The 24,731-nt window shown below is 39.4% G+C and overlaps 1 protein-coding gene across 8 annotated transcripts in view; it reads left to right on the forward strand.

Annotated features, from left to right (window-relative positions):
- SHANK2 (SH3 and multiple ankyrin repeat domains 2) overlaps positions 1–20,609 on the forward strand; it is a 353,665-nt gene extending 333,056 nt beyond the window's left edge. For 5 of the 8 annotated variants that reach the window (XM_055722502.1, XM_055722494.1, XM_055722496.1 and 2 more), the window contains 4 exons: positions 327–457; positions 1,805–1,916; positions 3,038–5,450; positions 16,381–17,053. In XM_055722502.1, coding sequence (XP_055578477.1) covers positions 327–457; positions 1,805–1,916; positions 3,038–5,450; positions 16,381–16,954 — 3,230 coding nt within the window. In that variant the 3' untranslated portion in view covers positions 16,955–17,053. Of the gene's footprint in view, positions 1–326; positions 458–1,804; positions 1,917–3,037; positions 5,451–10,822; positions 10,850–16,380; positions 17,054–17,606 lie in introns of those variants that run through there. The other 3 variants (XM_055722500.1, XM_055722497.1, XM_055722499.1) reach the window with 3 other exon arrangements.
- The last annotated feature ends 4,122 nt before the right edge of the window (positions 20,610–24,731 follow it).

Raw genomic sequence — 24,731 nt, forward strand, 5'->3', positions numbered from 1 at the left:
TTCTAAAGGTCTTCTTTCCATTTCTATATAGATATTCTCCCTTCACATTTTGAAGGTTTGAAGAAGAGGATTGTTTTTCGAGTCACACTAAGTAAACATTAAATGCATGCAGGCTTAAAACTAAAGCATGCATGTTATGTAGCGGCAATAAAAAGTGCTCGGCTTGCACGACTTATGATGCTGAAGCGTTGCCTTGTTAAAATGCCAAAAAAACTTTTTCTTTGCATTTTTTTGAAAAGTAAATCTCTTCCTTTGACCTTGCAATACTGACATTTTCAGGTTTTGGACAAATTATATTTATTTTACTGAATACTTTTATATTACAGATAAGGTGGATGAAATAGTACCAGTTTCCAAGCCATCAAGAATTGCAGACAATGCAACTGTGGACTCAAGAGTGGCAACTATTAAACAGCGGCCTTCTAGTAGATGTTTTCCCTCAGCTACAGATATGAATGTGAGTGGTAGCTATGAAGTACTGCTTTAATTTCTGAAACTGATTGGAGGGGGTCTTTTGGCAGTGTGCAAGGCGTACAACAGAAATGAATTTACAAATGTTGCTTTATATACTCATTTTACTTTTATTACCTTGTAACTTTAAGTCTTGGTCTACTCTGCGTTTCTAATAATGTTTTTTTAACAGAACAGTCTACTTACCACTATAAAACTTTTCTCATTATATCCTTATATTTATTCTGAGACTGTCACATCGACGACATTGCTACCTCAGTGTTATTCAAACAGATGTGAACTTGTTCTGCCTGTAGTCTGAGCTGGTGAGATGCCAGTAAGTTCTGAACTTGAAGGTGTCAGTACAACACTAAACCCGAGCTAAAAAAGTTTGCTGAAAGTCAAGGTACGTCATTTCACTTTCAGCACCAGAGTTAGTGCAGCCACGCAATTTCCACTAATGTGAAGGTTTCTCCTACTGCAGGTTTTCATTATTCCTAATTGTATATATAATATCTTGATTAAATAATACATGATGATTTGTAAGGGAAGGATTGACATTAATACTACAACACATATTAAAAATTTTAACTCCAGAACTCTGAAATTGGATTATTCAGTTGCAGAATTTGCTCTTACAGAACTCTGCAAGTGAAAAAATAATTGGGTTTATTGCATTTTAAATGTATTTTTCCATTACCCACCCCTCCAAAAGAGCATCAGTCCTGATACAAGCACTTTGTTGTTCTTAAGCAGCTTGGGAGTCAAGGAAATTAAGGCTGTTGTAGGAGGCAGAAAATGAATAGTTTTGTGATGACTTACAGGAAGAAGGAACAGCTGAGTGCATTGCAATTCAGGTAGTGTTCCTCAGTTCCTAGCTGAGATGCTGACTGCCAGTGTAATCTTGCGCAAGACACCTTGAGTCTGTGCAAAACTCCAAGAACAGGTCTGTTCTTCAGAAGTGAAGAGAGCATATAGCCTGATGCAGAGTGAACGTTAATAGCTATGCAGCACGTGGCTAGGTTTTTGGAAGTGAATAAAACAAAATGCAATTGCTTATGCTTCATTTTTATTACAGCACACAAAGTGTGCCAGAAACTTAACATATTGCCTTGTAAATAATTTCAGCTAACTCCTCTTACAGCTGTTGTCTTTTATGAACATGTAAGTAAAGCCCAGCCCTCCCTTTCTCTTCACCTCCTCCCGAAATAATACCAAGTTTTTTTTATTTTCCATAAGAATTCTAAGTAAAAGGAATGGTGAATTAGCAGATATGACAGAAGAGTTATTGACATGTAAGAGAAAGACTTGCACACTTTAATGCTTGTGGGATTTTTTGTTTGCTTTTTTGTAGTCCATGTATGAGAGACAGGGTATTGCTGTGATGACGCCCACTGTACCAGGGAGTCCTCAAGGTCCTTTTCTGGGTATACCTCGGGGTACAATGAGAAGACAAAAATCGATAGGTAAAATGCTTCTCATATATAGTTTGCTTGTGCATTAATCACATATTTCTAGTAACATCGCTTCTTTCTTAAAGCATATTTCTCTAACATCTTTACCTCAGTGAATGACTGTTTAATTTTTATACAAAGTTCATGAGAAAATAAATTTGTGTGTGTAAGATGGTGTAATTTCCACATTCTGCTTTGATGGCAGTAGGCAAGTATTATGGAATTGAATTAAATTTAATTCCTCTCTTTAGAATGTTCCCCCAAACAAGGAAAGGCAGTGAGAAGGAAAAAAACCATAATCAGTACAAGCCCTTTGCAATGCGTTACCTGGGGCAAAACACTATTCCTTTTTCCTTTGTTACTGAGGCAAAACGATTGTAATGGTGTGTAGTTTACCAAGGAATCCTTATTGATCAAATGGAATAAAATTAACCTCTTTTTCATTCCAAATTATGACAATAGATGATTTTACAAAAAAAAAAAAAAAAAAGAGTGGACTAAATTTCGCCTTGCTTTGTTCTTGGTAGCAATGTTTATTGATTCAGAAACACATTATGCTGATGTGAAATTAGCATCTAAATGATCCCGATATTACCCAGTTTATTTATGTTAAAAGCCGTATTTGTAATAATAGAATGTCATCTTTTGAAATGAAACATTATGATTTTTTTCCCCAATAGAATCCTTGCAGTCCCTTTGCTAAGTTTCAAATGCACCTTAAAAATTCATTAGGTTTCTAAGTTGCATTATTATATGTTTTTACGGAGTGCTAGAATAAGGCATAAGCTACTCTTCTGCACAGATTGTCTTCCCTGTTCAATAGTTTTCAAAGAAAATGTGCTTCTCTACAGCTACCTTGATGATACATAAACCCAAAGCATTTACCTACACATCACTGATCAGTTTCATTAAAATTCTGTAGCATCCTTTTTAATTCTGGCATCTGGGTCTCTGGAAGTTCAACAAGAAAGAATGCTTATGGTAGGAATCAACCGAAAGACCTCTTTCATAATTTTGCATATGCCTCATGTCATGTGAAGTGTACCCTGGCATTTTAGGTTGGCTACAGAAATAATACAGTATGAGGGATCCCAGTGGAAGACAGCATTTTAAATATACTTTCTGATTTTTAGGAATAACAGAGGAAGAACGGCAGTTTTTGGCTCCTCCTATGCTGAAGTTTACCAGAAGTCTTTCAATGCCTGACACCTCTGAAGATATCCCACCGCCACCACAGTCCTTACCTCCTTCACCACCACCACCTTCTCCTTCTCTGTACAACTCGCCCAAATCCCTGACATCAAGGAGCTATGGAACTATTAAACCTCCATTTAATCAGAATTCAGGTTCAAAAATTTCTTTGGTTAGGCCTGAGAATGTGGGAACAATGATAAGGGACAAAGGGATCTATTACAGACGGGAACTGGACCGATACTCTCTGGACTCTGAAGACCTGTACAGTCGGAGTGCTGCATCTCAGGCAAATTTCAGGAACAAGAGGGGTCAGATGCCAGAAAACCCATATTCTGAGGTTGGGAAGATTGCAAGCAAAGCAGTTTATGTGCCGGCCAAACCAGCAAGGCGGAAGGGGATGCTGGTGAAACAATCCAATGTTGAAGACAGTCCAGAAAAGACCTGCTCTATTCCAATCCCGACGATTATTGTGAAAGAGCCATCCACCAGCAGCAGTGGGAAAAGCAGCCAAGGCAGCAGCATGGAAATCGATCCTCAGTCTTCAGAGCAACCTGGGCAACTCCGCCCCGACGATAGTTTAGGTGTCAGCAGTCCATTTGCAGCAGCCATTGCTGGAGCAGTGAGGGACAGGGAAAAGAGGCTGGAAGCAAGGCGTAATTCTCCAGCCTTCCTTTCCACAGACCTGGGAGACGAGGATGTTGGACTAACACCACCAACACCACGTATGAGGCAATCAAAATTTACCGATGAAGCAATGTTTAGTAGTGAAGATGGTTTTAGACAGCTTATGTCACCATCTCCAATTCCTGCACCTAGAGAGCCTGAAAATCTTTTTAATAGCAGTGAACCCAGCAATCAAAGTGATTCAAGGACATTAAATGCTTCGTCCAAAACGAAAGGTACTGAAAACAGTACGGTGGCAGCTAAGTCCACAAATACATCCAGCTCAGATAATTACGTTCACCCCGTCACAGGAAAGCTGTTAGATCCAAACTCGCCACTAGCCCTCGCTCTCTCTGCCAGGGACAGAGCCATGAAAGAACAAACACAGCAGATTCCAGGCAAAGGAGACACTGTTAAAGCTGACCTTAATAAACCACTTTACATCGATACAAAGCTGAGACCCAATATTGAAACGACTTTTCCTGTTACTGCTACTGTCACTAGGCAAAATACTCGTGGCCCATTGAGACGGCAGGAGACTGAGAACAAGTATGAAACAGATGCAGGGAAAGAGAAGAAAACAGAGGAGAAGAAGAACATGTTGATAAACATTGTGGATACTTCACAGCAAAAGTCAGCTGGCTTGTTAATGGTTCATACCGTGGACACAGCCAAGTCAGATGATACGCCCGAAGATGAAGAGGAAAAGAGAGCAGAAATGGAACCAAACTCTGAAAACTCCCCTCCAGAGAGGCCAGAGGGGAGTGAGGAAGCAGAAAGTGAGCTGAACGTGCCTGCTGCATCTGAGCCACCGGCATCTCCCTGCAAAACCATTGTAGCAGCGAGCTCTGTCGACGACCCTGTCATCTTGCCGTTCCGCATCCCTCCGCCACCCTTAGCATCAGTCGATATCGATGAAGAGTTTATTTTTACTGAGCCACTGCCACCCCCACTAGAGTTTGCCAACAGCTTTGATATCCCCGATGACCGTGCAGCTCCCGGTTCAGCTCTAACAGACTTGATTAAGCAAAGAAAAAATGGCACGCCTTCATCTGCACCGTTTGCCCCCAGCCAGTCAACAGATTCCTTAGACAGTAAAAAGCAAGTGGGTCTTTCAAACTGTTTGCCTGCCTCCTTTCTGCCACCCCCTGACAGCTTTGATAACGTCACTGACTCTGGGATTGAGGAGGTAGACAGTCGAAGTAGTAGTGACCATCACTTAGAGACAACCAGCACTATCTCAACGGTGTCCAGCATCTCTACCTTATCCTCGGAAGGGGGTGAGAACGTGGATACTTGTACAGTCTATGCAGATGGGCAAACATTTCTGGTGGACAAACCCCCAGTACCTCCTAAGCCAAAAATGAAGCCCATAATCAACAAAAGCAATGCACTTTACAAGGACGCGCTAATTGAAGAAACTGTAGACAGCTTTGTTATTCCTCCTCCCGCTCCACCCCCACCTCCGATCAGTGCACAGCCCAATATGGCTAAAGTTGTTCCCCAAAGGACATCTAAGCTATGGGGTGATGTGACGGAGGTGAAAAGCCCAGTTCTCTCAGGCCCAAAGGCTAATGTTATTAGTGAATTGAACTCAATACTCCAGCAAATGAACAGAGAGAAATCCTCAAAGCCAGGGGAAGGATTGGAGTCACCTACTGGAACAAAAACTGCAAGTCTCAGTACAAGGTAAATGTAATTAACTGGGTAATTTTCTAATGAAGACTTGATATTTTTTCCATCCCTGTACTAACTTCCCCTGTAAATCACATAGATTAAAGAAGAATGTACTCTTTATTGTGTATGTTTGCATAATGAATAGTCTATGACAAACAATTTTACAGAGGGGAAGAATTTCGTACGTTGACAGCATCTGTGTAGTCTGCACCATAGGACAGGAGCTTTCTTAGTCTTTTCCAACTTCAAAGACAGTTTCCACAAATGTTTCAGTTGTTTTGATGCGAGTTACTTAGATGTATTTTTAAGTATTATTTCTGTCTTTTAAAAAATTTCTTTTAAAATGTGGTGTTAATTTAATTTTTCTTCAGTCCTATAACTTATTGTGGCTTCAGATAGGTGAAAAAAGTGGTTTTGCCTAGGCTTACTCGCATTCACTGTGTGGTGTCGTTTGATTCATGCTGATACCTCTCATAATCCACTTTACCATGAAGTATAAAGCTATCTTAGAAAATCACCCACTGAAATCTCTTTACGCTATTCATGTTACTACTAAAAAGTTAATTTAGCATCTCTACCACTTAGTGTTATGGGGTTTAAGTTCTTACTTTCTGTTGTGCACGCTTATTAGTGAATAGTCTCTGATGTTTACAGGTTCAAGGAGGTGGCCCATTGCTGCCAACAGCAGCATCCCTGATAGCGCAGTGCAATACGTTTGTGTGTAAATGGTTTCTGAAAGGTACTTAATTGATAAGTATCTTACCATAGTCAGACAACATTGGGTAAATATACAAATAATTGTGTAGTCACATTTGTGTGGAATATGGACATGATATGAAATCCACCATTATGGAAAAAAAAATATTTTGTTAGTTTTATTGAGAGCCTGGGTATTTCTTTTTGTGGTGTGCAATGGTTTGGCCTTACCTATAGTAGTTAAATGTACCTTTTACTGAAGTATTGCATATGGTTTGGCCTGACTTCATAGAAATGCATTTTTTGCAGAAATGCAGTGCTGACTTTGTTTTTTAAAAAAGGTACCATGTAAGCAAATTTTACTGGAATTATTCTGCTGGATAATAACTAACTCAGCCTTTGAAAAGCTACCGTTCCTTGCATGCATGAAGATAATTTGGTTTTAGGGGAGGTTGGCTCTGTTAATTGCAAAAGTTTACTCATTCAGAAAACAGGGTGATCACAAGCCTCAGCGTCAGGTCATCATATTATTTCCTGCAAGATGGAAGTCATCAAACTGGTGACAGGGAGGTAAGGAGGTTATACAGTTTTTAGAATGAAGGGATGGAAGAAAACCACTGAAATTCCGGAATTCCTGTTAGTGACACTTGACTAAACAGAGTAGAAATTGAGTTGACTGTACAGGAAAAGCCTTAATACATGAAATAAAATGTTACGGAAACTGTGTAAGAAAAACAATATATACTGGCTGCCTGATGAAGACAGTCTTTAAACAAAGTGTGCACAGCAAGTGAACGCTTTTGAGAATACTTCAGGCAAGCATAAAATTACAAGTGCTAAGTTTGAATTTACGTATCTTGTCTTGCAGATGACGCTGACAGTTTCATTTCATATTATTTTTCTCATGCCTTCAAGAATATCATTTCTGCTAGACTTTGATCAGCTTTCTTGTTAAGCTACATGAACATGTTGCCTCTAGCTTCATATGTATAATATTGTTTATCATCTTTTATATTTAAACTGATAGCTATTTCCAGGATACAGTAGAGATCTTTAGCATCTCTTTTTTATTAGAAAATAACTGAGGCTAGCGACTACAACATATAGTAAGTATGTCAAAATATTATCATTACTGAGAGGAAAATGAAAAGTAGAAGCAAATAGAGATACATCATTTTTGTCAAAAAACATTTAAACACGTATAAAGGCTGGGGAGAAAATTGAAAATCTATTATATCACTTTATTGGAGAAAAAAACCTGTCATCTAAGCAAGAGTAGTCCCATATGTTTTACATTTTAGAGAATGATCTGACTTGGACAGTGTTAGAAAGTTTTGTTGCTTTTCTGTCCTTTAGCTTTTTTAATTCTTATAATTCAGCTTTGGCAAATTACCTAGTCTTCGTTATGGAATACAGAGACTCAATTTGGAACCAAACCCACAGAAAACATTATTTCAACGTGGCTGAAATCCTACTTCTTTCCTGAAAAGTAAACCCAAACAGGCATCTTTGCAAACTAGAGAGAGGACCTTGGGATAAAACAATACCAAAAGACCTATCAGGTAATAAATAAGAAAAGCTGTCAGTGGCATAGAGCAGCAAAACTCTTGGCTGCTATTTGACTGTGGAAGAAAATGACACCTCCACAGAATTCCCAGTGGGAATGGAAGGTAAGAGAGCTGTACTTCGTTTCCTTCTGTTTTCAAAACTGATATGATTACATAATTTTTTAATTGAGGTGAACTGAAGATACTAAAACGATCAGAAAGGTTACTCAGGATTTCTTTTTTAAGCTAAGTCATAAATCAGACAGCAGAAGAGAGCCAGCTATCTACAGATATTAAAAATATGTTGTAAAAGGTGCTGCAGGCAATTCCTTTTCATCCTCACACGAGTGAGGTAGAGAGTTGTAAATGGAGAAGTTCACTCTTTAGACTCAGAAGTCCTATATGTAAGCCAGCGGTGGGTTGTTAGGTGGTGTCTGCCCGGCTGCGCCTGTGCCCAGTTCCTGACAGCCCCTGGAGCAAGGCTGGCACCTTCCCCTCTCTCTGACCTTAACCAGCTCCGCGTTCTGCGGATGGATGAGAGAGGATTGATTTCTGTGCTTGCTAAAGAGTATGAAAGAGGGAGGATGTGGCTAATAGCAAAATTAATCACAGTGGAGAAAATGCTCTGATTTCTTTTTGTTGTGCTATGTATGATTATGCCCTGAACTGTCTGCATTAAATTTTACTTCTGTTCTCAAAGGTGCCTGCATAAAAGAGACAGATGCATGGTAAATGCTTCCCAGGCAAACACATTTTTTCAAACTGCTTGTACTCCTGCCTTGTCTTTTAGAAAGTTAAATAAATTACAGCCTTTCTAGCCCAATTGCACAGCTGACACAGTTTTTTACAAAGCTGTCAAATATTGTGACCAAGGAATACCATCTTGCCAAAATGCCATGTATTTAAGCTAATATTTAAATTTTAAAGCTAAATTTCTTAGAGTTTCTTGACTTTTTTTTTCTGATACTGTAAAGCCTAGGACAACCAGTTGTGGAGCTTGTAGCCCTTTTCTGTGAGATAGCATTAGAAAGGGAGCAAGGAATTTTAGCTCATGGAAAGCAGGGATTCTGCTAAACTAAAGAACAACTCGTTAGCTCTGCTAAAGGAAGAGTGCTAAAAAATGAGTACGCCTGTTCATATCCTTCAGCCAAAAAGAAATATTTGGAAGTGTTATAAATAGGAACATAGTTCACAGACTCAGTTGGATTGTCTTCACAGCACTAGCAGCCTGATGAAATTAAAAATAAGTATTTGCTCATAGGGACATACAGGAAGTTATAGCCCAGATAGGGAATCCTAAATATCACTTAAGAGTTACTTTTGCACAGCCAGTAGACATACAATTGTGGTTTGCCCTGTTAGGGTAGCATAGAGGTGAATTAGGTTATAGATAGTTGGGTAATGGCTTGTTACAGAAACCCATAAAAATATCTTCTTTCTGTTTTTGAAAAGTGAAGATTAGGAAGAGATTGTTCTACAGTACTGAGCAGCATTTCTCTCTCAATTATTACATTAAAAAATGACCCTAGAATTGCTTTTTCTCTCTGCACATTGGTTTAGTGATAATTTTACAGTGTATTTATAGTTTTCCTTCGTTCTTATGGAGACACAGAGTTTCAAGATTTTTAACTAGAGCATGGAAATGTTTGTCTGGAAGCCATCTGCTTCTCCAAGGCAGTGACCAACCGTGGGATAGGAAGAAGGATAATGGTAGGGGAAGGAAAATGAGAAAGAAGCAAAAGATTGTGCTTGCTTACTTTGTACTAATCAAAGCATAATTAAAGGGTTTGATCAGAAGGTTTTGGAACAGAGCTCCAGATCCCACTCCCAATTTTGGCCATCATTTACTTTAAGAAATTTTGGAGATCAGTTCTGGTGACAGATTTTTACCTGGTCTCCCCATGTAGTAGGGCCACACCAGCTGACTGTCACTTCCTCCGTTTGTGCCCATCCTTCCTTACAGAAAAGTTTGGGGGTGTTGGGCTACAGGGCTCCATTTGACCCAAATGCCCTGAACTAAAGCCTCAGTTATGAGCTCTGGTCGCGAATCCCATTTCTGAATTTGGATACGCACAGGTACAGATGGGAAAACCCAGCCCGGGGGAGCCCCACAGCTCGGCAGGTCGTGCTCTGCTGTCAGCCGGTGAGGCGAGGGGGACGGGGATGGGTGATGGTAGTATCGACTATGATGCTATAAATATAGTGGTGCTATAAATTCACTTGAAAGGCTACTGACTTTTACGTGGAGCTGATAAAAGAAATGGAGAGAAGACTAATGCAGGGGTTTTTATCAGGTTAAGGGAGGAGTGCTCGCTCTGTCTGTGAACCCAGCAGTCGCTTAGCAACATAATGATCAAGTGCAAGCCTGTGAGATCGACTGAATAATGTCAGCGTGATTAATGCAGAATAGACCCAGTGGCTGCAAAGGAGAAAAACCACAGCCCCCAGTGAAAACAGCATCCTTCCACCTCAACTCCAGTGTACTAGTAAGGAATAATGAACAGCAACTGCTGCTGCGCTCTACCATCACCATACCAAAATGATCAATAGCTTTGCCATAGGGAGAAACTATTTCTGTTTCAGATGGTGCTTATGTTTCTCCAGCTGCATTTGCACCATGTCCCTGTGGCCTCTGGGGCAGGTTGGGTGTCACTCCTAGTAGTGGGAAATGCTCATGATAAATGTGGGAGTGATGAAGGATGCTTAACCATGCAGGATCGAGTCCTTTAAGAAAAATAACCTGTATTGTGTTGGCATAACAAGTTTTAAAAGTGAAACTGCCTATGGTCAGGGTTTTTCTCCATCTCTGATTTTTTTTTTATATTATCTGGAAAAGTTCCTGGTATTTCACAAACAGGTAAGGCAGAACTGAACTGAGTAGCAAGTCCTGCACAGGGGCTGATCCTACATTTGATTTATTGTAAAGGATGTCTGGATTTCACAGATGATGAAATATGTATCTGCTGGGATAATTCTCAAGCCTTGATTTTTCACTTTACTGCTGTCCCATTAGATTCATTTCATGTTGTTAACCGTTTGTCAGCCAATATCACGGGATTGCTTGCTTTGTCCGTAATTTTTGCAGTGTTTCAGTCATTCCATTTTGTCATTTTTATTTGCTGTCATGACTGCTGTTGTCAGAAGAGGGTCATGCTGAAGTACCATGAAGTAAGTGACGACCATTAAGCATAGAGTATTCTGTGTTGTACATTCTGCTTCTTTTTAATGCTCACTCATTGTTATTGCATTTTAGTGATTTTGGTGTTGACTTCGTTACAAAGTACAATGATTTCATTACAAAGTACAATGTGGATTAGACCATCCTAATCCAGAAATGGTAGCCATTCTAAAACCAGAAATAGTTCTCAAGCTGAAAAAAGAAGCGACTTCCATCAGAGAAGTATTCAGCAAATGTTTTGATAACATGAGCACTCAAGACCAGATTCCTGAACCTAGGTCTGAGCACCTAAATAAGTTTTTCAATTGTGTCCACATTCTGCTGGATTTGTGGAGGTGGAGGAGAGGGGAGGGATGATTAGTGCTGTTTTACATACCTATGGGAGGTTAAAAGTAAAGACAAACTAGCCCTTGAAATAATCAAGGTCTGCTGCGGTCATCACAGTCGAGTCTTTCATCCTTGGAAGCTGTGGGTTTTCCCCCTTTCTCCTTTCAGCTTCCCTTGACCTTTTTTCCTGCAGCTCTTCAAGGAGAGAGGGCTGAGGTTGTCTCCTGGTCCTCTGCCCCTCATCAACACCATTCCTTTACTGCCAGTTTCCAGGCATTTGTGCCATTTACATGGAAACTGTTGTTCTTGAGCACACTCCCACAGACCTTAATGAATATTCTTCACTCCAACCAGAGTGTTACTTGCAATAGGCAGTAACCATTTCTCAGTTCTTCTCAGTAAAATAACACTATTATAAGAAGCTCTGTATCCTGCCAGTCATCACATCAGCCCTTGTTCTTAATCTTCCCCCAAACAGACAATTATTGTCTTACTTTCCTACCATACAATTTTCCTTTGACAATCCAAAAATAAAGTAAAAATATTATAAGAGATAAAGGCAAAGTTTGGGGTCTGTGTTCTCAAAAATCTGTAAAAAGTTAATTTCTCGCAGTGCCTTTATGTAGAGACTCATTTCACTCACTAGTTTTCTTGGTGGTTAAGATTTTTTCCTCTAATACAAAGATCTTTGTCAGAAACAGCAAATCTTTTGGCAAGTTGCAGGATAAAACAGCTCCTATGAGAGCATGATAGTTGTTTTGTTTTTTACATGGGAGGCTCCTAGGAGCTGGTGCAGTGTGCCATCTTTCACTGGTTTGCTTCTGATATTAAGTTAACAGTAAATTTGAATCCTGCAAATCTAATTTAAAGTCTAAAAGAATTTCTTGCCTACAAGCTGTGTCGATGACTTTTATACTTGGAGGCTGCATCATTGTGACATAGGAATTATATATTGTGATTTTAATATGAGGCAACATAATGGGCATTGCAATCAGTGCAGTCTTACAGCAGCAAATGTTTGTAAATTACTGCCATATGCTGATACTAATAGAGCAAATTCTATTTAAAATAATTATCAGACTTTTCACCTTTTTAAAATGAAATTTGGGGTTAGGTAGGTTTAATATGGATTTAATCTGTTTAGTGTAACAGATGATCAAATCAGGCATGAGAAATTGCTCTTATTAAAAATCTGGAAATCCCACAACACAACAAAAACATGCCGGCTCTCCAGCTGGAATGCGCTTGCTCCTTATTGACCAGGATACCAATCAACCGTAAAATGCAAGACAGCTAATGGTTTCAAGGCTGTATCTGCATCACAGATTGTATTGGAGATGGCATAAATTATAATTTAGGATGCATAGGCATTACACAAATAAGCATGTGTTTTTCTTTGATTACAATTACAGTACAACAGTCTCTGTAACATGCTGGAGGGCACACGGCAGGTAAAAGAAAGGGAAAAAATGAGTCTTGGAATAGAAGATTTCAACCTGAAAGCCGGAAAATGCAACTGTGGGCTTCAGCAGACTTGCATGACCTTCAGGAGGGCTGTGTCTGTGCCACGAGGCTGCGGAGCTGGTAGCAGAGCGGGCTGAAGCACAGCAGCTGGGAACCAAGCGCATACTCAGGCTTGCAGGGTGCTGAATAATTCTGGAGGCAGCAGTGACCTCAGGTTGCTGTGGTTCAGACTCGTCCTAAACAGGACTGCTGTTGCAGCAGTGAGGACACATACTGACTCACAGACTTGTCTGTGTTCCCAAGAACTTTCTTGAAGAAGGTGTGTTCCTGTAGGATCAAGGCTGTTAATGCTAACGTGCTCTGAGCTTTCTGATAAAAGGGTTAATACTTAAGACAGGTTCAGTACTGATGTGGCTACAAACTGAGATGGTATTGAAACTTCATTAATCAGCTAAAATTAAAAAAAAAATCTTATCATTGTTCCAAAGATGTATTTTAACAGTCAGTAGTCCAGAACCTATGGCTTGAAAAAAGCAAAATGCCCGCAGATACTTTAATATTGCTTGTAGCCATGCAAAGCCATTACTTTGATCCAGGCTGACAGAAAGCAAAGTGCAACGTGGCCTGTGTTGCTTTGCTCACCCAGTATTACTGCCCGTGGCTCCAAGAAGGTTAGGTAACACTAGTCTAAGGAATACTTAAAATAAGAGCACACAGTTTACTTTGCGGGATTTTGTTTTACTGACTTAATATACTTTCTTTAAAGGAACAGTGACAGTGGTTTCCTGAGCCAGGATGAACAGGGAGTCTATGAAAGGAACAATACAGAGAAACAGCAGCAAAAGTGAGTTACAAAGCAGAAGGTGTGCACTGAGCCTGGAGTTGTCAGTCAAGTAACAGAAGTGATCTTTCAGCATCTAGCGCAATAGAAGATAGATTTTCATCATCCATTTGATATTGCCACAATGGGTGTGAATAAAACCGTAAATTCTAGTATTTGCAAGACAGGAAAGTTAAGTAAAAGGGTAACAGAGAGATGGGGAGATACTTCCACATTCATACAAAACTTGTCCTGCTCTTCTCACAAGCACTAGGACGGCATTAGCCCAGCCTTTTTCAAAGTAGGTCTTTTGTTGATTTAAAATTCTATCATGCCTTATTAAAATACATGAGACTCCTGAGTTGAAGTAGGTAGGAATAACTTGCTCCCCTTGGTTAGCAGGGTTGAATAGTTTCTTGCCATAGACGTTTTATTTGTAAGAATGCTTAGCTCCAGTCCTGGAAGACAACAAGAGCCATTAAGCTCCAAAAAAAATAACAGGAAACACTCAAAACCTTGCCAAATATTTCCTTTCTTTGTTAAATTACAAAGACCTAAGTGCTAAAAGTGTTGTTCCTACTGTTTTAAGTGAAGTACCAATCTTTCAACTCTCAAAAAGATCTCCCCTGTTCCTATTGAAATATATGGAACAATTTATGGGAAAACAGTGGGACTGCTCATGTGAACAACATGTACGTTCTCCAAAAAGTTATTCTTAGTGCTTTACTAATAACAAGGTATTGGAGCTTCATTTGAATGAGACTCGCTGTGGTACAAGCATGCTCTGAATCTTGGTGTAGCAGTGCTGTAGGTTACCTGATATCTAGGTTTGTTAATTATGTGCCACAGCCCCAGACAAGATGCAGGGAATATGTAGCTACCAGGGCTCACAACAGCCAGGTGCAAAGCAAGGAAACACTGAAGAAGGTCTCCAGTTCAGCACTACCAGGACCACAGTAAGGTTCATACGAGACAAAGGGATGAATAGCCCATTGTCAGTGCCTCAGGTTAGCTTCCTGCATTTGTCCCTCTTGGTAAGGGATGAGTACTTCACAGGGGGAATGGGTTAGGGTAGATGATGAGAAAGTGCTGGTACCACCATCGTCTTCTTTGAGATTTTAACCACTCTTCTGTTCAGGATGCGGGTGACCAAAGACAAGTCACTCCCCTTCCGTGGATGTTCACAATCACATTGCACTGGGGAGCAGACCCAGCAAGACAGGACAACCCAGCATGCTATGTCCTCCTTCCCAGCAGTCGCAGCACTCCAAAGGGAGGAGCAAAGCTGTCGTGATTACCTAAGGCAGAGGAGCATGAGAGGGCCTCTCATTTATAAAAAGGATCTAGCGGTGAGGGACATCCTTCAGAGGGAACAGATGTGGGGTTTGACCTCTGCTGTGTGAATCATTTTTGCTACTTCGTTTGGTGACAATTAACACAAAATCTTTAAGCAATGACTTAGGAAGAGACCAGTTTCTTCCATAACAGCATTTTAAATACAGCAGCTCTAGAACCATGCTATTTCTTTGGCTCCATAAGATCATTTCTGCACAGTGGTGAATCTGCATTATTAATTAAAGCGTTTGTATCTGACATCGTGCACCCAAGTCATCATCAGTTCTGCCCTGGCATGGCAGGTCAGGCCTGGGGACAATCTGCACTCAGATACAGAGGGCTTCAGTCAAGGTCTGGGTTAGAAATCTAAGTATGGCATCCTCCAGGTCATCCTCTGGAGTCTGTGACTTCGCTTCAAGGAGAAATAAATCCTTCCTTTGGTCTGGAAGTGCCTGAAATTAGTTGTCTGAAGGTTTTCCTACTTGGCAAGGTATTTTAAAGTGAAAAACTCCGAAGGATAAGGTACCCAGGGGTTCTGTGGAAGATCCTCAAGTGTGGAGGCTGACTGGCAGACATTTCTCGTAAGAAGTAAGGGCTGTGGTGTTAAGCCTTTCATGATATGAACAGACCTGAACCTGGATCTTCTGCTTCTAAATTTGTTCTATAGCCAGTAGACAAAAGCAGATTCATCTGCTCCTTCACCCACGCTGTCAGCCCTGGCATCAGAGCTGCCCTCTCGGCAAGTTTCATGCCTGCTTGGTTTGTAATCTCACTTTTCCTTTAGGCAAGAGAGAGGTGCCAGTGACTTGATCGTAACTACATCACCTCTGGGCATGCACAGTAACAAGAATTTTGTCTCCTTAAGTTTTGTAGTGAAACTGCCACAGTATAATTTCTGTGTAGAAGGAAATGGACACAGAAGACCTTTTATGAACCTTAGGACTGTTATATTTTTGAAGCATGAAAAGGCCAGCTGAACAGAAAGGGAAATAAGAGGTGCTTGCAGAGCATGTTCCGTGAACAAATGGGAATACAAACAGATCCTAAAATGCAAATGTACTGTAAAATTCACTGTGTAGATGCCCAAAGATCCAAAATCCAATGCTTCCAGTACTTTCTGTAATTACTATTATTAGCTATGTTACCTAACTATGTGTAAAACTGGTAGGTTAAAACTGAAATGAAAGATCCCCCCCTATGCACAGTGAAGCGAGGTTCAACTCATGATTGCTCTTCATGGGGAGCACAAAGTGCTCGTGTGCTTATTCCACTCGGTGTTTCCTATTTAACCATGAGTTAATTTGGCGTGGCCTCAAAAAGGAAGAATGTGCTCTGGAAAGTGTTTTTCTGACCTGCTCATAAGGAAAGGTTTTGTTTTTAACTATGGCTTACCATTGATGATTGTTTTATGGAAAAGATTTAATGATACCGTCTTAGTACTTTTAACCTGATGTTGCTCATTAAAAAATGAAAAATTTCAAGCTTTCCAAAACCGTATTTACCACATGTTGATATGGACAACCTTTCAGCTGGTGGCTGATATACCTAACTTACCATGTCTGTTTACAATTTCAGGAGCACGGAAGTCATGAGTACTGTCTCAGGTACACGAAGTACAACAATCACTTTTACTGTCCGACCTGGAACCAGCCAGCCGATCACACTGCAGAGCAGGTCCCCAGACTATGACAGTAGGACCTCAGGAGCAAGACATGCTCCAAGCCCTGTGGTTTCACCAACAGAGATTAATAAAGACATCATGCCTGCTCCTCTGACTGCTTCTGCTTCAGCTTCATCTCCTTCTCCAACTTTGTCCGATGTATTTAGCCTACCCAGCCAGCCCCCTTCAGGGGACTTATTTGGCTTGACCACAGGGCGCAGCAGGTCTCCTTCTCCCTCAATATTACAACAGCCAATCTCAAATAAGCCTTTTACAACTAAGCCTGTCCACCTGTGGACTAAACCAGATGTGGCAGATTGGTTGGAAAGTCTAAACTTAGGTGAACATAAAGAAACATTTATGGACAATGAAATAGATGGCACTCATTTACCAAATCTACAAAAGGAAGATCTGATAGACCTTGGAGTGACTAGAGTTGGGCACAGAATGAACATAGAAAGAGCTTTGAAACAGCTGCTGGACAGATAAGAATAGCTATTTTGCCTCACAAACTTCTGTTGATAACTAGAGATGGGCTGGTACTGAAATACCCCAAATGCCTTGTCTGTCTGCGAGTGCCAGCAAAATTGGGGGGGGGGGGATGGGGGGGGACAGGGACGGGACGGGGGACACCAGTTCAATTCCTGGTACTCAGGTAATGCAGACTGTGCTACATGCCCAAACATAAATCTAAATATGTTACGCAAGTGGGGCCATTTTATTTCAAAGTTGTGGGGAGATACGAGAGAGAGAGAGAGAGAAAATTGTTAACTTCAAAAATACTATCTCTTGATAATGCCCTTCTGCTGGGACCATTACATACCACTTTTCTTTCGATTTAAAATTGCCAGCGTTTCATTTTTTTATTGAAAAGCACTGTCTACTCTTCCTGACATTCAGTCTCCGAGCAGGCTTCCTTCCCCAACCCTTAGTTCGTTTTAAGAGGACAGATTGCTTCATTACCATTCAAACCCGTTTTTATTAGTAGCAGAGGCACAATATTGAGACAGGTGCAGGGGTTCATAATACTGGTTTTTACTAGTTTAGCTCTGATTTTTTGGCAGTGAAGCTGGTTGTTCTGCTGGAATTAGTTCAAAGGTAACCTTGCTCTGTTTTACCTGGTATTTCTTTATTTCTGCAGTTATATTTAGCACTCTTCCAAGGTGGCAGAACAAGTTCAATACGTGCTCCATTGACTTGACCTGTAAGATGATGCAGACGTTGCATAAAAAACTGAGGAGGAACGCACACTTAGAGGTACAACAAAATGAAGCTAGTTTGAACCTGAGACCCCCCAGTTTTCAACCAGCTAAACTACTGCTAAGTTGCAATATGAACTCTACGAGACAGTAAAAATTTGGGGTTATGTACAGACACGTCTTTTGGACTTCACAGTCAGATACTTGAATACGCTGAACCCTGGGAGATGCTGTTTAATTCAGTGAGTGGTAAGTGCTTAGCTATTTTGAACATCGGGCCAAGAAAGAAGAAAAAGATAGATGAATGTTCCCATTGAAGTCAGTGGGAAGATTGCCAGTATTTTAAGTGAGAGAGGGACTTCAGCCTGTTAGCAGAAATGGGAATGTTTCAGCTTCTAAAAAAAAAATAAATAAAAAAATGAAAAAGGTAAAAAGGTAATGCCAAGATGGAAAGAGGTGTATAGCGTCTCGGAATGCATGTGTTCCAAGGGCCAGGGGAGGTGGGGAGGTATCCAGTTTCTCATTTTTATCGCTGTTAACAGGTTTTGGCTTCTTGACAAGGGCAGCAGACTGAGCACTTCAGGGGGAGCTGGATGCTGCCCATCAGCCACCAGTGATTTCTTTGCACGGCTGTTAGTGAGGTCTCAGGAGAGGTGTGTGCACCCTGCTAGAAAGCGGGTGGCTGTGGCCAAGCATGGGCTGGGTGCTGGGGTAACAGAGCTCGAGAGCTTTCCAGGAGACTTCAGTCAGCAGGGGAGAAACACACAGATTTGGTTAATCTGACTTTTTTTTCTTCCTTTTTTTTTTAAAGTTAACAAGTCTCTCTCTGCATGTTTGAACTCCCCTTGTAATTAACACCTCTTAATATCTGTGAGTTTTGTAGCTCTTTATTGACATAATATTCAAGATGTTCAAGGTGGGTAAATTGTGTGTGGATGGCTAGACTGCCTACCTACCATACTTTCAGGTTCTCTTACATTTTGCAAGGTACCTGAACTTTCTTTCCTTGATATGGTCCTTGATATGGTCCAGCCTATCTCTAATTTTTTTATTGTGATTATTTTTGCTCACAAACAAGTGTCTAATTAGGTCTGCAACAGCCCTAGTATGAGTACATAAAGTTTAGCATTTTAAATATCTTTCTTTACTGCAAGTTTAAATAGTTGTACAGATAGTTTATAAGCACAATATTTTAAGAAAATAAGTGGCTGGTCTACTGGGCAGCCTTTGTGCCACTTCAGTGCTAGAAAGTTAAAAACATTAAAAAAAAAAAACAAACAAAAAAACTTTTGTGGTTTACTACTATTTCTGTGGAATAATTATAAAGTCTTGACCTTTTTAAAATCAACCTCATTTGGATGCATCTGAACCAGCAGAGCTGTGTTATATTTTCTATCTTTGCTAGAACTTCTACAAAGGAGGATGAATATTTCTTCAAAAGTGGTTATAGTTACCAACGCATTGGATACTCGTAAAAAGCAACTTATTTAGCCTCCTGCCCCCTTTACGGAACAACAAATCTTTTGACTTAACATCTGTTACTACACTATATTTGTATTTGAAAGTTCCAAGTAATCTTGTAATAAATTTCAAGTACTAAGGCATTTTACTTTCAGGAGTACTGAATTTTTCCATAGGTGGTGTAGAAAATGGCAGTTTCATTCAGATAGTCAATACAGGCAACTTGAGGCCATCAAATACTTTCAGAAGTATAAAAATGGTAATTTAGCCATCATTGTCTTCCATTTGGTGATATGACAGAATTCAGTAAATAAACCACTAATGCCATGCTCTTTTTTTGTTTCTTTGGGTACAGTTGATATTACCTCTATAAACATGTGCCAGAAAATAACATTAGAAAATACAGTAGTAAAAGAAAACGTAGAAGTTGACTTTTAAGCTGCTTTTTAATCACAACCTTCTTGTTGAATTTACGTTGAACGAGTGCTGACATACACGGTAAATTACAGTAATCCCTTTCTTACACAGGTGTGTTTCTTGCTCATGTATCTTTTCAGGTACTGAAAGACTAGGTACAATACAATTAGTAGAAAAGAGGTTTAACACATTAAAGAGCTAATGAAATAGTTTATTTTTTACATTGTGTCTTACAAAGTAAAGGTAAGGAGACCTGAGAGGACCTACTTTCACCAATAAAATACACCTCTGCCAAGATGAATTGGTCTCTAGCTCTGTGTGATGATTTTGCTACAGAAAGCAATAGTAACAGATACGACGTTGCCTCCGAGTATTTTCATCAGTCTGGAAATGTTGGGGGGAGGAGAGAAGACCCATTTATTTCATGCTACTATGATAGTGAAAAAAAGTTGTTAGAGATCTATGAAATATGTTATGATATTCTGGGTTTTAGGATCAACTTTTGTTTATATACTGTAATTTAAATAAATTGCATTTACATGCCTAGTTTCTGTAATATTTGTGTATACAATACCAAAATCTTACAAGATGTAAATTGTGTATAACTGCACAGACTCCTTTCCCTAGGTGTCTGAGAACATTTTCAGTTTAATTCATATATTATAAAATGACTAGATGTGACTGTTGATTTACAGAATTTACATATCACAAAAGTTAATTATTTGTGGTACTTAAGTTAATAAAAATAGTGATTATTTTTTTTTCTCAGTTCTTAAAAAGCATTACCCAGTTGATCTGGCGATGATTATGTGTATGAGCCACAAATATTGACAATTTTTCCATTACATTTTTTCTTTTCTTTTCTAGATATTAATATGTTTCTCGCTATAGTTTGTGTAACAACTTGTGTTCACGTTATCTATGTTGCTGTAATTTTTGTGCTTTAATTCCTCTTATTTCAACTGATTAAAAAATCAAGCTCCTGTAACTTGCACTTTTCCCCAATCCTTAATACTCTTGTATGGCAACCAAAATTACTGTAAGAAATAAATATAATATTGCACTAAGGTTGTGGTTCTGTTTGCAAACAGAGAACACTGTCTGAATTTTTATTAAAAAAAAAGTTGCCAAAAAACTTGCAATCTGATGTTATTGAAAGTGCATAAAATGCTTTAACAAAATGTAGGTAGAATTAAGGCAAAATAATTGATTTATTGTTGGGAAAAACATTTCCTTTTTATTTCTTCTTTTTGGTTAAAGCATTTTTTATGCCGAACGTTAGTGCATTTGCTGAATTTCAGATTCATGTTTGAAATTTGAAAAGTAAAAATTTTCAGCCAGAGGGAGAAAAATACATATCTATTTGCCTTAAGGTGGATTTCTAATATTCGTTGAATATTTTTTTCCTTGGCTGAGCGTGTGTGTGGGGATGCATGCTCTGAACTTAGTACTACTGGTCATATAAGGCACTCGATTCTGGATCTGTTCTGCAATTTAATAAGGGACTGAAAAGTTGGGGGGGGCGGGGGGGGGGGCTGGAGTTTTTGTAGGGCAGAGTAGCTTTACAGAGGAAAGGAGACAGTGCTCCTGATCAGACTCTGTGCATCTTGTGACTAAAAAAATGTACCAGCAGGGTATATTTGTACTGTGAATAAACAAGGCTTAAAATAGAAAACATAAGGAAACAATTCACATCTTCTTTTGGCTTAATTTAAAAATTTGTTTTTCTATCTTTAAATGGTGATGCAATGAAGAATTTATTTTCTAAGATATTGGAATAAATGCCTAGAACTGTTGCCATTTGGTTTCATATGTTCCTTAACTGTTATTCTCTTCTCAGATGTTGTTCTAGTTCATCATTTTTGTAGTTACCTATTATTTCTCTCATATTTTTCCAACAACAATTACTTGGCAGCTTTGTTTTGTTAAAAAAGATAGAAGAAAAAAAAAAGGGGGGGGGGTTTGTTGTTTTTTTTTAATTTCAGGTATTGTGGCAATCCAGTGATAAACATCTGTGTATCTAAATAAAGTCAGGTATTTACAGTGCAAAACAAAGAGTGCTTTGCAATTGTCAATGTCTTGTTGGTCAAAGAAATGAGAAGATCTGATCATTGCTGTTGTAGCATACGTTGTATCAATGTGTTGTGTTTTGTTTCGTTCTTGGTTTTCTGTATTTTTTCTGCATTTCATGGTCTTTCATTCCTTTTGTCCAAAACCATGAAAAAAATACCAGTAGCTATGATGGGCTATCCAGATAGCACGATTGTAACAATAATTCAGAACATGTGGGTTTAAAAAAAAACAAAACACGTGCCTTATGATTTTCAACCTGGATCAACTACACTGTATTTAACATAAAGAGCTTTATCCTCAAGGTGTTACAGTACCTGACAAAAAGAGCTTGTAGTGCTGGTTTTTTGAAGTGAGAAGTCCATGTCACTGCATTAGGAAAATGGTTAGAAAAAACTGAAATTATTTACATCTTATTTGGAAACATTTTCAGCATTATGAGACTGATTTGAGTCCTCTATTAAAATCACGTAAATGAGGGGGGAAACAATGAAATGAGACTGTTATTTTGGGTTCAGTTTACTACCATAAATACTTGCTTGGTTATTCATGTAGTTGACATGTACTGTACTTCACAGACAAGGTAACAATAACAAATAAACCATGTGGACTTAATGTTTTTAAGTCTGAAACTAACTGGTTCTATAGCGCTGACATCTAGTGGGATTTGATGGACATAGTCTCAGAGCAATATAAGATCTTTTAAAATATGTATTTATTTTAAACAATTGTCATTCTTTCTACAAGAAGTCATTTTAGCAAATTTTTTATTGTTGTAAGTTGGCCTGAATATTTAAGTCAGAAAAAAAGGCTGACTGTATAATTACACAAATTATACACTGAATGAGAAATCTTTAAAGAAACGTAATGTGTTTTCTAGTTTGTACGTGGTTATGTTTTATCAATTTTATGTTTTGAATGTTGGCATCTCCATATGATCCTTCATCTGCATCAAGCATGTTTTTTAATGAGAATATAGTTTTTGTCTCCAGTGCTGTAAATCTTGGACTGCTTTGAATAATTTCAAACGTTGCAAGCTGATGAATGGCAGATATCTCAGATCCAAACTGCAGAAGAGCGCAAGGTATTTAGGTTAGGAATTAGTTCAGAGTAGCTGGTGGGTTATTTCCCAGATGTACTTGCAGAACTGAAGTTTGGTTTCTCAAGTAAAATATAAGTTTTTCCTCAGGACTAATGCTAGAAGGAATACGTGCACGTGTGTGTGAGTTCTTGTATGCTTTTAATGTAAAGGTTCTTGGACAGCATTAGAAATTAATGTACAAATAGGACACCAGTGTTGCATGTGCTTTAAAATGTATTGGAATAAATGTTGCAGTGTACCTTTTTGCTTTGAAAATCTGAAGAGAATACAATATACAGAAATCTCAAAATGTAATTCATGTTTTAATGGGTTATTTTCCACTGATATTTTTGCATTATTTAATTGTCTCCACGCTCCCGGCTTCCTTATATAGTTAAAAGCAGTTTAAAGCAATTTCTTGTAACTTCTGACAAAAAGACTCGTTATGTCTGAAACTGAGATTTGGGGAGAGGAGATAACCTCTCTGCTGCACGGCCTTCTGAAACCTTTGATTCACTTTTCTTAAGGATGTTCTTCAAACAAATCCTGAGGGAAGCGTTGCCTCCTTACTGGGATGGAAAGGATTCACAGCTCCCGAAACAGGCGCTCGGTTGCCCATAATGAATTTTGAGAACTGCCAAGCCTGGCACTCCCTACCGAACCTGCCCCCTAGGAAATATTTCGGGAGGAACGACTGTGCCCGTCTCATTCATTTGTCAATTTGTTTTGACCTTGTTGGTGCATCTTGAAGTCTCAGCTGAAGCTGGTCTCAGACCTTCTCAGATGTGCGTGGTGAAGTCGAGGTGAGAGCTCTTAGGTCTCTCGTTGGAAGGGAACAGATAGAAAGGTGCTTGAGGCAGAGCCTGAAGTGTTGTTTACTTGTTCTCCCACAGGCAGTATTGAAAAATGAACAAAAATAACTTCTTTTATATCTGGACATAGTAAAATTTGAGCTCTGTGTCTAATTGTGCCCCAAAATGCTATTGTGTTTAGAATTCTATTTCTTACTGCAAGCCATGCTGTATCCCCTGTTCTGCTTTTGCTCTGTCTCAGCAGGTGTCTGCCTTTACAAAGCGGTGGATGTTAGTTTTATGGTGTGCAACATCCTGGAGGTCTATTTAATTCACCTGTAAGACTTTAGAGTGACCTCTAAAGTGGCTGATTACATGCTGTACATTTCACCTGAGGTTATCTGAAATCTCTAATAATGCTGATTTTCTGCATTACAGAGAAGACATGAAACAAGTGTAGTTGACTTCCAGAAGATACTTGGCCATTTTTAGAAAATGAGTTTTCTTTCAGAGAAGATTTCTTCACGTGCTATGTGTACTCAAAGCAGATCATTTAAACACCTTGCCTTTTAGTCTAGCATTTCTGCACACATCCTCGCGCAGACGGCTGTTTTCATACCAGCTTGGTACAGTTAGGCGGCCTTCAGCCCTTTAAAGAAAAGGCACCAATACTAAACCGAACACTGTGTGTATTAACTGTTCGTGCTGATGCAAGGTTGGTGGATTTGCAGGGAAGATCAGTATAGCTTGTTATGGACTTGAAAAACCAGTGCAGTGGAAACAGGGAAAATGTGCTTGTACAGAACTCACCAGGTGGAAAATCTCACCATGAATCCACAGGACTGAGCTGTTGGAGGTGACAGAAAGGAAAAGAAAATTTGTCTTGACAAAGAGATGCACAATACACAGCCATGAAAAAGGCAAGGCATTTTCAGCAAGAAATAAGGACCTATTAATACGAGTGGGCTGAAGGGCGTTCACGGGAGCTCATCTGCGACGGGTACAATGGGGATAGGTGTGGGAAAGAGCTGCTAGCGGGCTGCTGTGAGTGGGGGCTTACAGCAGGTTGGAAAATGACTCTGTCTATTTAACCAAGCAAATAGAAGGCTGGAATGAGATGTCTGCTTTTCCCACTCACATGAGTGGGTGAACAGCCAGGAGAGGGATTTTAACTAAAAGGAATGTCGGCGCTAGAAGAACACATTACCAATTGGTGATGAATAAATTCAGATTGGAAACTGGGAGAA

Source organism: Falco cherrug, chromosome 10, assembly GCF_023634085.1.
Source record: "Falco cherrug isolate bFalChe1 chromosome 10, bFalChe1.pri, whole genome shotgun sequence".
In the NCBI taxonomy this organism is placed as follows: domain Eukaryota; kingdom Metazoa; phylum Chordata; class Aves; order Falconiformes; family Falconidae; genus Falco; species Falco cherrug.